This window comes from Amphimedon queenslandica, unplaced genomic scaffold, assembly GCF_000090795.2.
Source record: "Amphimedon queenslandica unplaced genomic scaffold, v1.1 AMPQUscaffold_12805, whole genome shotgun sequence".
Lineage (NCBI taxonomy): Eukaryota > Metazoa > Porifera > Demospongiae > Haplosclerida > Niphatidae > Amphimedon > Amphimedon queenslandica.
In genome coordinates this window covers 18,922-33,358 of record NW_003546959.1, presented here as the reverse complement: position 1 = coordinate 33,358, position 14,437 = coordinate 18,922, and the positions used below count along the sequence as shown (strand labels likewise).

Here is a 14,437-nt window from a genome sequence, read left to right as displayed (position 1 = left end):
TAAGTGGATACTGAGTGGCTTCATTTAAATACCTTGCACTTCCTTCTGAGCCATAATGAAAATAATGGTACTTCCTTCAGAGCCATTACAAAAATAATGGCAATGAAAAAACATCAAACCTACATAATTAAAAAAATTAAAACCACGCCCATTTTAATGTTAAAATGGCTGCAAGTACACAAAAACTTAACTTTTCATGTGGTAATCAAAGTCAAATAACCACAGTACTTACACTATTAACCTATCAACTACTACCTAATACAACAGTACAATGAGAAACTTGGGCTTTTCATTTTTCATCAAAATAATTAAGCAAATGTTGGGTGGTGTGCTCACCCTCAGGAAAAGTTTGAGCTCTTTTGCCAAATGTTTTAAAACATAGGGGTCTAATTTTGTCATGCATACTCACCTAAGACTCAGTACTGCTGTGCCGAGTAATGTCAGCAAAGTTAGCGCGGACTTTTACAGAGTTAAATTTAATATTAAGTTAAATAAAGAAGGCGTGGTCAATTAAAAGCAAATTATTATTATTTATCTGCAGAGAAGAGTCGGATCCTTTTCTTTCTTGTACATTTAGTACACTAACAGGTGCTAAGTTCTGCTAATAAAGTAAAGAAACCTTTTTGTAACATTTGATTTTTCATGTTGCGGACCCTAACTTGGGTATTAAACCCGATGATCATTTAAATTTTAAAATGATCGTCTAGGCTCTGTCAGTCCTGTGTTTTGCTGTAACTCCCCCACTGCTCGTGTTCCTTCAATAAGACACCTAACATTGTTCTTCCTTTGTTGGTTGAGTCTGGCTCGCGAGACTATATCACAAAGTTGGATATTTCTTTCAAGACTTTAGTCACTACTAGAGCGGTTGACTATAGCTTCTAGAGATGCCGGGATTGACTGGACACTATATGATTAGTAAGCTAGATAAGTATTGTGTTCATGGCTCGATTTATGGTGCAATTGTGCATGCAACACTCCTTTGTTCTATAATGGATGGTGGTGTGATTTTAGCCTAGGCATGCAATTTCCTGAATGCCATAAAAGGCGTGGACTAGAGTGTGAAAGTTGTACATGAATATGAAAGAAGATTCATAGAAATAATTATGACACTACTACTTCTACACTACAATGTGTGTGTGTGTTTACACTATACCTTCTTACTTTTTAAACTAGTCAAAATGTCAAAAAGACGCCGGGAAGTAGTTTGGAAGGCTCTTAAGATGTGTAAGATGCGGACAAAGCTGTCAAGTCAGTTGAAGAGCTCCAAGGAGGAAGCAAAGAGATCAAGAAAAGAAAATGAGGAAAAGTTAGATAATGCAGCATTGATATCAATTTTTTGATTTTAATTATTTCATTTAGTGAGCGTATTTGTGACCTCTCTGATGGAGATGGTAAGTTGTTTGTATTTTTGGTAGACTATTTTAATGTTTAGATAATCCTCCGTGTGAGCACTTGATTCAATCTTACATGGATTATAATAGCGTTGTTGTATCTAAGACTGATAGTTACCCTCACTTCATGCCTATGTGTGGCTTGGGCAGTAATATGGGACAAAAGTAAGTTTTACAGTTGATATACAGTCAAACCTGTCTATTCTGGACACCTTGGGACCAAATAAAACTGCCCTTAAAGGCTGGGCTGTGGTGTAGTCTAGTTACATAAGAAAGCAGACTATTCAAACTACATGTATTGCCATTAACTGAATTATAATAAGATAATATTATATTCAATTATTACTTACAAATGTAACTTGTTTTTTTTTGCTGTTAATAGTAATGACGATCACTGCTGGCTGTCTTCTGGTTAGTTTAAATTATTTTATGTCCCATATGAAATAAGCTTCTTTTAGATGATGCAGATAAATCTGAGACTGTACCGGCCAGTGCTTACTATATAAAGCCAAATGGTAATATAAAATGTAATGTCAGTCCTGAGTTACTATGAGTTCTATAACTAGGAATGGAACTGTGCGTGTGACATGTTTATTCCAAATGAAGACTTTCGTGATATGGCGAGACTTTTACTCAACTTCTACAGACTCAGCGGCACTCCTGGCTCCCACATGATATACTGAAATATCATGATATCACTTAATTGACACTTATGATTATAACTTTAGCATTATAATTATTAATTTTATTCAATAGCGTTAACCAGAAGTCTATTTAGCCTCATAGTTTATATTATTGATATTCTTATTCTGCTGCAGCTATTTATACTATTATACTCTATTATTATAACTATTTAGACTCTACTATCTATGATTATATCAATATTAATTTTTATGAATAATATTTACAGGCCATCTGGTATTATAACCAATAATTTGCTGCATGGCATGCATGTGTCGGCCATCCCCCACCCACGTGCATTGCATTTCTTAATAGCATTTGACGATGATTAATTTTTTGCATCTGTCAGACTGTCACTCCATAGATACTATATATGGTCACTCCTATCCTGGTGTGACAGTTGTCTCCGCTTCCTTTCCAAGTGACTGTGTTAGCCCTTTTGTTCTTTCTATATTCAGTATCACTGGTGATTCATCCGCTGATGATAGCTGTATTAAAGGTCATTATAGTCTCCTGTCTTTTGGCCGGGTTGCCCCTCGGTTAGTTTCTGCATATTGTCTATGATTATACACTGTATGCTTCGCCTTTCGGGCACAGTCTGTCGCAAATCATGTCTGGGGGTGCATACTGACCGCTGGGAGATGCTAGCTCCCGCCTGCCCCCAGCTCTTCATGTTGAGACATAATTTAATGTTACTGATTTGTGTGGATTAACTGGAATATTTGCCATGGGAAGTAAAAACCCCCCGAGTCCCCGACCCCAGCCCGGGAGGGTGCCCTAGTACTATTGATGAGAGGGTGTGATTCTAGATGGCATATATTCCAGTTGACCCATTGGCCATTTAGTCAGGCGGAGCCTGACCTATTGGCATCTAGTCAGGCCGGCCTGACCCCGCCTGACTAATTGGCATTAGGTAGCCATTGTCACTCTACAAAGAGTCTCATTGACTGTGATTGACATATATGGAATTGGAATTTTAGCAAGGGCGGATCTAGGATTTAATTTTTGGGGGGGCAATTGTGAGATGGGAGGGGTAATTAGGGGGTGTGGTCAACTAAGCTTGTGCAAAAACTTTTGGGGAAGTAAAAATTATGAAGACTAAGCCTGCTAAAATGAGCTCCTTTGTGGTTTAAAGATAGTTTACATAGTCCAGTACTGCAGCTGCTTCACAGTTTACATAGGTAAACCAAAGTTTATATTACTCCAGAAAATTTTTGGGGGGCATTGCCCCCCCCTGGCCCCCCCATAGATCCGCCACTGAATTTTAGCCTTTGAACCAATGAATAAAAGCACAATTTATGCATAGCTGGTTGTTCTGTCCTTTGGCTGAGTGAAATCATTAGCTGCACATGGTATAGTATGACTAATCAGCCAGATTAATTGCAAACGAGACAAGCACGAGCATCCATTTGTGGCAAATATTTGCTTGGATGGCAAACATAGTTGTCTTTGTCACTGCTTGAATTAAGTGGGTATTAATTAATGCTTTGTCTATCATTGCATTTTTGATTTAATCAAGGATAATAATTGATTTAAATTGATTTTGTACTATAGGTTCACTTGCTCTTTTTGAGAATGTCTTTTCCACGGGTCATTATGCAATTGACAGGGACTTGTGGCTGGTAGCCATTACTGGACAGTTAGTTGTGTACATGGCAGCGTATGCATATAAGAGTCTTTGTCATCATGTCAAAGAGAAGAGAAAAGAAGAAAGACCCAAACAAACAACCAATGTGTACGACATGGACTACCATAGGATGTGCAAGAGCCAGACCCATTTGTGGAAAGATTATGAAGCTACTAAAAGGGCCAATAACGAATTAATAGAAGAAAACAGAAAATTAAGAAAAGAGAAAGAGGATAAAGATCTTGCTTTAGATAAGATGGCAAAGAAGGTACACGATTTGAAAAAGGAGCTACACATTAAGGATGAAAGACTCAAGCATGGGAAGCAAGTTATTCGAGCTAATAGTGAAAATAGGCTGAAGGAAGAAGCGATTCTTAATCAAACCATTTTGAGTAGTGAGGAAGAGATTCAAGAGCTCAAGCACAAGCTGCATGAAGCCAACAATGAGTCATTGTCAATGAATCGTCAGTTAATCAGCAACAAAGGAGAGCTTCAACAGCTGTCAGATTCACTCACGGAACGTGACAAAATGTTAATATTTTTACAAGATGATTTGAGCACCAAATACTCAGAACTGAGCCAGCTGCAAGAAGATCTCACTGCTAGTAAGGACGAAGTTGCTTTTTTAGCTGAAACTTTAAACAGTAAAGAACATCAAATATGGCAACATGAAGAGGCACTTAAAATTGTAATAGCATACGTCATTTCAGGTTTGGATCATCTCTTCGTGATACACAATGATTCTTTGGAACAAAGTGTTGATGAGACTTCAAATTTGATTCATGAGACATGTCACTTGCCAAGTCCAACAGAGTCAGGTGTATGCCTCCCTACTCCAGAAGAAGAGTATGTTGATACATTCACTAATGAAATTAATGTTTACTTTTAGTTTTCCTAGAAATGACATTACCGACCTGTCTGATGGTAGGTTCCATTTAGTGTCAGTATTGATTGATTGTTGTCATTATATCAAGAGTACACAACAGGGACTCTTCGTTGTGGTCATTGACAAATCATTGTAAGGTTTCTTTTGTTGTTTTTAGTTGAAGAGGCCTATCCTCCTGATCATCATTATAATGCTCAGTACACTCATCATGCTTTAGTGACAAACAACCTCTTCATTGATGAGTGGAACTAGTAAGAATAAGAACAATAGTCTTGTAATCTCTTGTATATTTTGATGTTAACTATTATGTGTCTGACTGACTGTTCATTGTTAATTAAGAACAACACAGTTGCTGCCATTTATAGACTATATAATGTGTAATGTGTGGAGATTAATATTGTGCTTCTTGTTAGTGTAGATTTTAAAACTTGCTCCAAAATCAGACCAAAGTCCCTGTACATGGTCTCGGGCCAAATTTTCCCAAAAATGAAAAGGAGAGAATTCCCCATTTTAATTACATTTCCTGATACATATACATGTACTTATGATGCGTAAAAAGTTTGAGCTGGTTCCGATCAAATTTGGAATTTTTACGAATTTTTAAAGTTTCTTCAAAATTGGGCCAAAGTCCCTGTACTATAGTTCAGGGACTTTGGACAAATTTTTTCAAAAATGAAAAGTATATAGAGAATTCTCAATTTTTATTACATTTTCTGATGCATATACATGTACTTATGTTGCGTAGAAAGTTTGAGCTAATTCCGATCAAATTTGGATTTTTTACAAATTTTTTAACTTGCTCCAAAATCGGACCAAAGTCCCTGTACTATAGTACATGGTCTCTGGCCAAATTTTCCCAAAAATGAAAAGGAGAGAATTCTCCATTTTTATTACATTTCCTGATACATATACATGTACTTGTGTTGCGTAGAAAGTTTGAGCTAATTCCGATCAAATTATGAATTTTTACGAATTTTTAAAGTTTCTCCAAAATTGGGCCAAAGTGCCTGTACTATAGTACAGGGACTTGGCCAAATTTTTCCAAAAATGAAAAGTAGAGAATGCTCAATTTTTATTACATTTTCTGATGCATATACATGTACTTATGTTACGTAGAAAGCTTGAGCTAATTCCGATCAAATTTGGATTTTTTACAAATTTTTTAACTTGCTTCAAAATTTGACCAAAATCCCTGTACTATAGTACAGGGACTTTGGCCCAATTTTGCCAAAATGAAAAGTAGAGAATTCTACATTTTTATTACATTTTCTGATACACATACATGTTTTTATGTTGAGTAGAAAGTTTGACCTGGTTTAGATCAAATTTGGAATTTTTACGAACCTTTAAAGTTGCTCAAAATTGTATACAAGTTACTCTAGCATTCCGTGTGTGATTACATTAAGAGGTTATATAACCTTAGTATTCAAATTGACCATAATGACTGAACTTTGTCCTTTGATAAGCAGCTACTTATCAAATTTCCTTTCATTGTAGTTATTATTATATTCCAATGGAAGCAACCAGCTATTATTCTCAAGTATCCACTGGTCAGTGTTACTATACACTGTCTTACTGTGTATTAATGTAATATTATTAATAGATATACCTCCTATGGACTTTATACCATATAGCTTGGAAATTTCAAATTATCATGGTAAGCCTGTCCAATAGTTATATAGTGTGTATATTGATGCTTTTAACTTTTTATACACTTTTAGATCGATTAGTTGTGTCTCCTTTATTTCTTCCATTCCCTCCTCCTGCACCTGTCACTGAGCTTCACTTGATCTCGACATAGCTAGGCAACTTTCAACTTGTGGTCAGAGCTTTTGTGTCGTTAGTTGCAACATGTTTTGTATGAAGTAGAGAGACTCTCAACTTTGAGCAGCAACAAGTTACCTGATGGCATCAAAAGCTCTGGTGACAAAGTTACCTAGTGTATGTTGGACTAGTAAAAGGAATTAACGAAATCATTGTACTCTTTAACTGAGCAAGTCTCTCAACTGTACTATATTTTTATATTATATATATTCCTTTTCAATTAGCATATGCTATTTATTATGAAGATTACAGCTGTAATGGACATTTATTGCAATTATTATTATTTATCTTTATTCATTAATGTTATTGTCAAAATTTGCTGTATTGTATGAGTCTACAGGAATTTACGGAAATATTTATGCATGAATCTAGAGACTCGTGCCTTCACGTGGGTACTTCCAGTTTATACTAACTCCATTTATAACTTTATCCTGTAATACTACGAGGAATAACAATAATGATCCGCCTACACCTAATTGTCTAATCACATAGCATGTTATTTTATTGTTTGTTGTCATTTTAATTTTTTCAGAAGTATTTCAAGGAATCATTTTGCCTTTTTAATTTTCTGTGATTTGTAAAAATTAAAAAGTTAGACTAATCTTGCATGCAAGATTAGTCTAACTTTTTAATTTTTACAAATCACAGAAAATTAATACAGCTCAGGGAAATGGGGGGAGTAAAAATTAATAATGAATAAATAATGAGAATTGGAAACGTCCGGATTTTATCTGGTTATCCGAAATTAACAAAATTTCCAGGGCAACACCCTCTCGCTCTCTCTACCTTCTCCCTCGGTTTTGGTTCTTTGCAATCCGAGGCTTTTGTCTATTGCCTGGTTGATTCGATTCACTAGTGTGTTTACTGCTTAGATTTTAAAGAACCTCACCTTTCTGATCTATGACAGTTCTGACAATCTTTCACCTCCTCATAGTCCAGACGTTGCTATCCATCGTAGAATATGATGAAGACCATTGAACGCTTTCTTTCAGGTGAGCATGCAGTCACTAGATTATTTTATTAAAGTAATGATATAAAATATGCTTTGCAAGTTGTATTTAAAATTGATGCAGTTTCCCCTAGTCTCGTTTAAGTTTTTCCTTATTTGGTCATTCATGTGCATGTTACGAGGCATGTGACTCGTCTGGCTAATGATTGACTTAATATGGAAAAATCACTTAGCACCATATGCTGACGTGTAATAATAATTGTTCATTATACATAATGATATTCATTATGTATAATGAATATTTGTTATGACCTATGGGTTCAGAGTATCTTTTGTTGCGGCCTGAAGTGCTATATAAACGCACGAGTAAGTGCAAGAATAAAGCATAGTTCTATTGTTGCACTTATCATTGCGTTTATAAGCACTTCCAGTCACAACACAAATATTCTGAACCCGCTTTCACTGCCATTTATGGTGTCATGACATGTAGTACATGTACTATAAGCTATGCTGGGAATTTAAAAACCTATTTCTTTACTTTATGTCAAACCTTAATCTGTTATATAATCGATCTTGTACCTTTTTCTAGGCCTACATATAGTTGCTGTTTTAGTTGCTATATTAGGCATAATCTTTAATTATTGGTCCGTCTTAGCCGCCATCTTTATTTTGGAACTTGCCTGTCTGAACTTAGGGAAAATTGTGAGACGAAAACCAAAGAAACAAAAAGCATTGGATCGCTGTGGTAGAGAGTACCATAGCATGTGTAAGGCACAGAAACATTTGTCGAATGAAGCAGAGTACTACAAAAAGGAAAACAAGAAATTGAAGCTTGAGAAGAAGCGCTGGGAAGAATTTCAGGTGATTTTGACTGACAAATTAGATAAATCAAAGGAGCAATTTCAATCTGAATTAGAGAAGAAGGATCGTCACATTGTCCATTTGACGAGGAGGATTGCTAAACTGGAATCTGCTGAAACAGCATGGAAAGTGAAATTGGACTTTGAAAAGGATAAAGTTAGAGGATTGAAAAGGGAAGTTGGAGTGAAATTAGAAGAAATAAGCGATTTGGAACGTATGAAGGAAGACGATCTTACATCTTTTAATGAGAGGCTAAGTACTGTGCAAGCTGAATTTGAAGCTGCGGCTAAACATCTTCTTGTTGCAGAGGAATTGAATCATCAGCTTTGTGCTCAGCTTCAAATCGAGAAAGTCCCCATATTTAAGAAGGACTTGCCACTCATACCTGTCTGTGCCAGGTCACCAAGTAATATCTATTATTCACTGAAGTAAGTTATGTTTATAATAATAGTATTATGCTTGCATCATAATAGTAACAATACTAGTGACCTTTCTAATGGATATGGTTAGTAATATCAATTCTTGTGTATTTAATACCAACGTTTTTCAGGCTTAAATATTGGTGACGTTCCGCCTTCTTTCGCTGATGTAAAGTATATGGACATTGTAGCTGAAAATTATAAATTGCAAGATATTCAAAAGTAATGGTGCATTTATGTACATGTACTCAGTCAAATAGTCAATGTTAAGGCAGATTTGTAATATGACGTTAGGCCAAAGTATCATCAATTTTTAATCAAAAGCATAGGCAATTTGACCTTTTCACGCATGCTATACACTAGAGTTGAACCAAATTCAACTCCTAGCTGCGTCAACGTAACATCAGGACTAGCATAATATTGTAAATCCACCTTAATGCTAGCTTGGGTTGTGGTTTAAGAGTTTAGATAAATCAAGTCTTGTTTGATCATAATAATAATAATACACATTATGTTCTTTTTTAGCATTGTTGCTAGTGACTCTATTGATAAGACTGATTATTATGATCGTTGTCGATTGTCTTCTGGTTAGTTAAACTTATTTTATGTATCAGTTATGAACTTTTTTATTTAGATTCTGCAGATCCATTGGAGAAAATACCATCTAGTTTGCATTCCATATGGTAAAAAATGTGTGTGAAATGGAGTAATGATGATATCCTATATTCTTTAGGATTGGAGCTAGGCATGTTACGTAGTATTTTGCGTCTTTGGCCCTAGTGTGTGAACAGGGCTTATAGTATCAAGGTTGTGACCTGATAATTCCCAGAACGTTAGTCGACGCTCTTACCAGTTTGTTCCTCATTGGTGATACTAGCAAGACTGTTTATGTCTCGCTGAACCATATAAAACTTTATATAATTGAAAAAAATGATAGACCCTTCCAATAGTATTTAATAAATGTATTATGAAGTATTTAATTAATTAATACAGTATTATTTTCTATTTACTTTTACTTTATTTTAATAATTTCAATTTGTGGGCGTGACAGAAATCATTGAAATCATCATTGCACTCCAAATCTCCAGCTGTACTATACTATTGTATCATTCCTTTTCAATTAGCATTTTCTATTTATTATCAGAAAATAGAAGAAGATTACAGCTTTAGATGTAATGAATATCATTTACAATTATTATTATTTTTCATAATTTCTACTCTTGCTTTCATTATTGTCAAAATTCGCTCTGTTGTATGAGTATACTGAAATTTACGGAAATTATGCATAACTTGACTCGTGCCTTCACGTGGGTGCTTCAGAATGTCTGCTAACTCCGTTTGTGATTTTATCCTGTAAGATGAATAATGAGGCTGCACCTAACTGTCTAATCTTCCCATTACAGGTTGTCTCTTCTCAGTGACCAGTGAATTAGTTTCCAGATTTCAACAAAACCAACTGAGTCATTTTGTGTGGGCGAGGCTGACAAAAGTGGTAAGTTTTTTTTGAGGGAATTATATCCGCAAAATCTACTAAAATTTCAATTCCCAGATTTTAACTCCGTAAATTCTACGATGTGCCATGTGGGTATTGTATTTAAATTTTTGCAAATCAGGGAGAAATTTCAACGCTTTAAAAAAATCACTTATGCGGTATGAGGATTCAATCTCTGGAACAAGTACTTTCAGGTCAGTCTACGTGTACAATGATCGTTATGTGAATGTCTTTGGTTGCTATGGGAGGATAGTACTGTGTCAAATGTATTTATTTTAATTAATGCACGAACACATGTTCATGTCCATTTAGATTAAATCACTGATAGTCAAATAATTGTGATAAATTTAAAACTACATAGATCTAGGTTTCTGAAAACTACAATAATGGCACACTAGCTAATCATTACAATTCAATTTCTTCAATGTCTTCTTCTGTGTTTCGCTTTGAATATTCCTTGGGGTGTGATACAGGATGTCTAGCTGTTTTGGCAAAAATATTTCCCGAAGCTAAAAAGGCTTAGTCATCAATATGCATCATTTTTAACCTTTCCCTTACCTATGCCCTCAACAATTTCTTTTAGCTTCTCATCTTCCAGTTTTAGGAAAATCTTGCATATTCTCTCAAGCCTCTTGCTTGGATCCCTGCTGTCCTTAATTCCTCTCAAAAGTTCTGTAGTGACTAGTGCTGACTTGTGACTGTTAGGTTTATCCATGCTCAGCACATTATTGTGTAGACTTTGAGATATCAGTCCAGCTCCAAAGAACTTCGGCAATGCTTGATCTAATCTTGCAGCAATTGAACTTTCGATATCATCAAAGTTTGACTGAAAGTATGCAGCTGCAGGGTCTAAGAGGACATTGATAAGAATTGGGAATTTGTAGAAATTTTGTAAGTTTTTTATACTATAGCATATGATATTGACAAACTAACTTAGTTTCTGAGTTTTAATAAGATTTCCGACTCTGCGTGCTAATTCATTAAATCCAATGTCATCCAGTGCTGCTGCTAGTGTATCCCAAGAATCATCCCTTTTGTTCTTTCTCTTCCATCTATCAATTAGTCTGGCTGTACATTGATCAGGATTGTTGGACATGGCTTCAATCTCACTCAGCTCATCAACACTAAGGTTTAGACGACTCCCTAAAGCATGCCACAAGGTGTTCAATCTCTGCTCTGCTTCAATGATGCGTATGAACTCTGTCAGTACTGAATCATTTTCTATAAATACATACAATAAATACAATTACCAAAAATTATGTGTTGCCTACTTGTCAATCCAGTGTCTAGTTTTAGAGGACTACTTCTTAGCAAGACTGTATTTAAGTTACCAGGAGATCTAGAAGAACCTTTATTAAATCTGACTGTTACTTCTTTGGCGTGCTTATGTCTGATTGTTGTGCCTACATGAGTGAACTGTATTCTAAAACGGGGAAGATCTCGAAATTTAATTTTTTCGTTTAACTGGTCTAGCAACTCAATATCTCTAATAGATACTGGAATCTGTATGATGAATAAATAAATAAAATTAGTTAACTATAATTCAGGACATTACTTTTGCTGTGTATTTTCTTATCATATTGTTGATATGTTGTGCTTCAAATGGAACAGATAATTCAAGTTCATGACCTCTTTTGAATGAAACTGGCTCATATTTCACTATCTTAAATCCTTCCTGATCTCACTGGGCTATTATCTGTACATGCAACAGTATATTGAATTTTAATAAACATTTACTGATTTACCTTTTTCCATCCTTGCTGACGGCATATGAGAATGAAGTCAACTAGCAGCTCTTCTTTTTCATTCTTTTTTTCAATTATTGCCATCAAGTATTGCTTTGAAACAATATCAAAGAGATTCTTATGAACAGCAATGCAATAAGAATGAAAATCCTGACACTCAATTTTGACTAGCTGTCTAGAGCCCCACTTCATTCTATCATGTTGACCAACATTAAATTTATCTGTGCAAATATTTGAAATTTTGTCAAACTCTAATAGGGTGAATTTCTGTAGATCATCTTCACTGTTGGTGACAATGTCATGAGGAATATACAACTCAGCACATTTATCCAACTCTCTATCACTGTGGACCCACACTATGGGGGATACACGTACATAATCACCAAACTCAAACTTATCACTGAAGAGAACTGCTCCAAACCATACAGTAGCTGATCCTTGCACTGCTCCCTCTGGAATAATGAGAGTCACTCCATACTGACTGCTGTGATATTCTGTTCGATTACTACCTACTTGTAGCTTTGGAGTTTCATCAAATGTATCTATAAGAACACAACAAATCAACAATCATAGAAACAACTTGATGATTATATCAAACCTTTGGCATTTTGTAATAGCTCTTCACTCAGTGGAATTGGAATTGATGAAGTCCCTATGAGTATTTTCATTAACATTAACAGTGGCAGATTAAAAATAACATACTATTGTGCTGAGAAATGTCACTTTCTTCATTTCTTTCATCCTCATTTCTGCTGGGTGGTCCTGCCAAAGAATCATTAATAGTCAATTGTGTATTAACTTACTTTGATTTGAATCAGGAATCAATTTAATGCGATCATCATCATCATCAAAAGGTGTTTCCATTTCAAGCAATGAAGAACTGGCAACACTAGCGCTATCATCATCAGCTCTTCTTTTGGTATCTTGATGACACTTGTAGCATCTAATGTAACTGGATACAATGATTATCAGTGCTAGACTGCACAAAGGGAGCAGTACAATACTTGCTCTTATTGTCCATTGTCTCAATGATATATCATATTCCAATAGAGCCACTTCAGTGATACCTTTGGTCTTTATGATGATGTATGACTTTTCACAAAGTAGTATGTTACTACAGACTGTTATATTACAGGATAGTGAGTTAGTGCAGATGTTTCTTGCTGTTTGTGATAGATTGTAATAAGCACGGTCGATTGATACATTACTAGTTACTGTCACACCTCTTTTGATGGAAATGCCAACATAATACTGAGACTCTTCTGCTATACTGAATGACCATGACACTGATGACCTATTCTCATTTGTGAAGCATTGCTTCTGAGACTCTGAGTGAAGACCATGTCTGAAAAAGTCATCAAATTTTGCTAAACTGTTGAAAAGGATTACGCAAGCTAAGTTATCAAATGAATTGTGAGGTTCTTTAATTTGAAGTGTAGTTTTGTAATTTATAACTGAATCGGCCAGTAGATAAATGGGCTGGTTTATTCCAAGGTAATTATAATCTTGATAATAGCCATGTTCTTTTGAAGCAATTTCTATTTCTGGAAGACGCTCAGTTGTTGTCGATGGCTTTCTGGACATGGAATAAACACTGTCAATTCTAATATTAAAGTCCATGTTCACATTTCCTGTAGAAGAAGAAGCTTCATGTACACCTGTAGTGTTTCTCAAGCTATCTCCAATGTACAGAGTGTTATGATTTAGAAACTCTGGATTTAGTGCTATTATAAGAGTGCCAGCAAGGACTATTATTAGTATGAGCCCAAATATTAACAGGCCAAAGAGTTTGCATACTGATTTGCCTATAAACACAAATCCTTTGATTTAAGAGATAGGAATAGCACATGCTTACCTGTACACTTCATTTTCTATTGGAACAACTGCTTTATGTCTGATGATTTCTGCTGCAATAGGCCTGATGGATAGTAATAGAGTAATAGCACCAGTACACTTACCAAATTAACTAGTGTAAGAAGAATTACTGCAGTGGAAACAGATTTTGCTGGCCTTGCTATAATGAAGTAAATTCAGAGCTTATTAATTAATAGGTCATAGTGTCATGTATTGACAATGAATATTAATGACTTCCATATATGTATGCATGCTTAGTCATGTTATGAATTATATTTTGGAAAATCAACAAAATTGCACTGACAGTTAAAAACTTCACAATTTATTACATTGAAATGTTAAATGAATATTTACAGTCTTTCTGAACAGCATCAATGAGGTCATCTTTAAGAGCAGCACCAGCAGCATGATAACTACCACCCACAGAAGACATTGACTGGAGGAGTTTAGTACAAGAACTTTCAAACTCTTGTATTGTCCTTGTAAAGCCAAGAGAAGCCTTGAACTCTCCCAGTATCTTATCAATGGTTGGATCACTGCACACTGATTCACTGATGACCTTCTTTGAGAATAGAGAATAGGCAAAGTCCTTAACAGATGCAGCAGGTAGTCTGTTGAGTGATCTATACTGACTGTTGATCGCATTCTCAACTGCCTTCCTGAGCTTTGTGACATCAACTGCCTGTGCTTCTGGGGGATCCTCTAGAG

General features: G+C 35.4%; 4 protein-coding genes and 1 long non-coding RNA gene across 8 annotated transcripts in view; 3 read left to right on the top strand and 2 right to left on the bottom strand.

Annotated features, from left to right (window-relative positions):
* The first annotated feature begins 430 nt into the window (after positions 1-430).
* Positions 431-2,229, top strand: LOC109586704 (uncharacterized). The gene is made up of 7 exons (XM_020002911.1): positions 431-915; positions 1,174-1,306; positions 1,360-1,391; positions 1,433-1,556; positions 1,774-1,802; positions 1,850-1,906; positions 1,958-2,229. The coding sequence occupies exons 1-7, from the start codon at positions 885-887 to the stop codon at positions 1,975-1,977; spliced, it is 426 nt and encodes a 141-aa protein (XP_019858470.1). The 5' UTR covers positions 431-884; the 3' UTR covers positions 1,978-2,229.
* Positions 2,230-2,292: 63 nt separating this feature from the next.
* LOC109586700 (uncharacterized) lies at positions 2,293-6,762 on the top strand. 2 transcript variants are annotated; one of them, XM_020002906.1, is made up of 7 exons: positions 2,293-2,611; positions 3,627-4,545; positions 4,598-4,623; positions 4,743-4,836; positions 6,083-6,135; positions 6,189-6,242; positions 6,307-6,762. In XM_020002906.1, the coding sequence occupies exons 1-7, from the start codon at positions 2,554-2,556 to the stop codon at positions 6,384-6,386; spliced, it is 1,284 nt and encodes a 427-aa protein (XP_019858465.1). In that variant the 5' UTR covers positions 2,293-2,553; the 3' UTR covers positions 6,387-6,762. The 2 variants fall into 2 exon arrangements, with proteins under 2 accessions (XP_019858465.1, XP_019858464.1); XM_020002905.1 differs by having other exon boundaries at positions 4,589-4,623.
* Positions 4,441-7,365, bottom strand: LOC109586707 (uncharacterized). The gene is made up of 3 exons (XR_002187188.1): positions 7,299-7,365; positions 4,583-4,833; positions 4,441-4,529 (listed from the first exon to the last, which is right to left on the bottom strand). It is a non-coding gene; the product is annotated as an uncharacterized LOC109586707 (long non-coding RNA).
* LOC109586702 (uncharacterized) lies at positions 7,310-9,661 on the top strand. 2 transcript variants are annotated; one of them, XM_020002909.1, is made up of 7 exons: positions 7,310-7,401; positions 7,948-8,647; positions 8,693-8,724; positions 8,770-8,860; positions 9,164-9,225; positions 9,282-9,321; positions 9,372-9,661. In XM_020002909.1, the coding sequence occupies exons 1-7, from the start codon at positions 7,371-7,373 to the stop codon at positions 9,394-9,396; spliced, it is 981 nt and encodes a 326-aa protein (XP_019858468.1). In that variant the 5' UTR covers positions 7,310-7,370; the 3' UTR covers positions 9,397-9,661. The 2 variants fall into 2 exon arrangements, with proteins under 2 accessions (XP_019858468.1, XP_019858467.1); XM_020002908.1 differs by having other exon boundaries at positions 9,273-9,321; positions 9,372-9,659.
* A 776-nt stretch (positions 9,662-10,437) lies between these two features.
* The window catches only part of LOC109586708 (uncharacterized), a 5,010-nt gene continuing 1,010 nt past the window's right edge, over positions 10,438-14,437 (bottom strand). The window contains exons 2-6 of one of the 2 annotated variants that reach the window (XM_020002913.1): positions 11,686-11,826; positions 11,402-11,633; positions 11,064-11,351; positions 10,689-10,979; positions 10,438-10,639 (exon numbers count right to left, since the gene is read on the bottom strand). In XM_020002913.1, coding sequence (XP_019858472.1) covers positions 10,536-10,639; positions 10,689-10,979; positions 11,064-11,351; positions 11,402-11,633; positions 11,686-11,709 — 939 coding nt within the window. In that variant the 5' untranslated portion in view covers positions 11,710-11,826 and the 3' untranslated portion in view covers positions 10,438-10,535. Of the gene's footprint in view, positions 10,640-10,688; positions 10,980-11,063; positions 11,352-11,401; positions 11,634-11,685; positions 11,827-11,875; positions 12,418-12,473; positions 12,528-12,577; positions 12,638-12,678; positions 13,647-14,437 lie in introns of those variants that run through there. The other variant, XM_020002912.1, reaches the window with a different exon arrangement.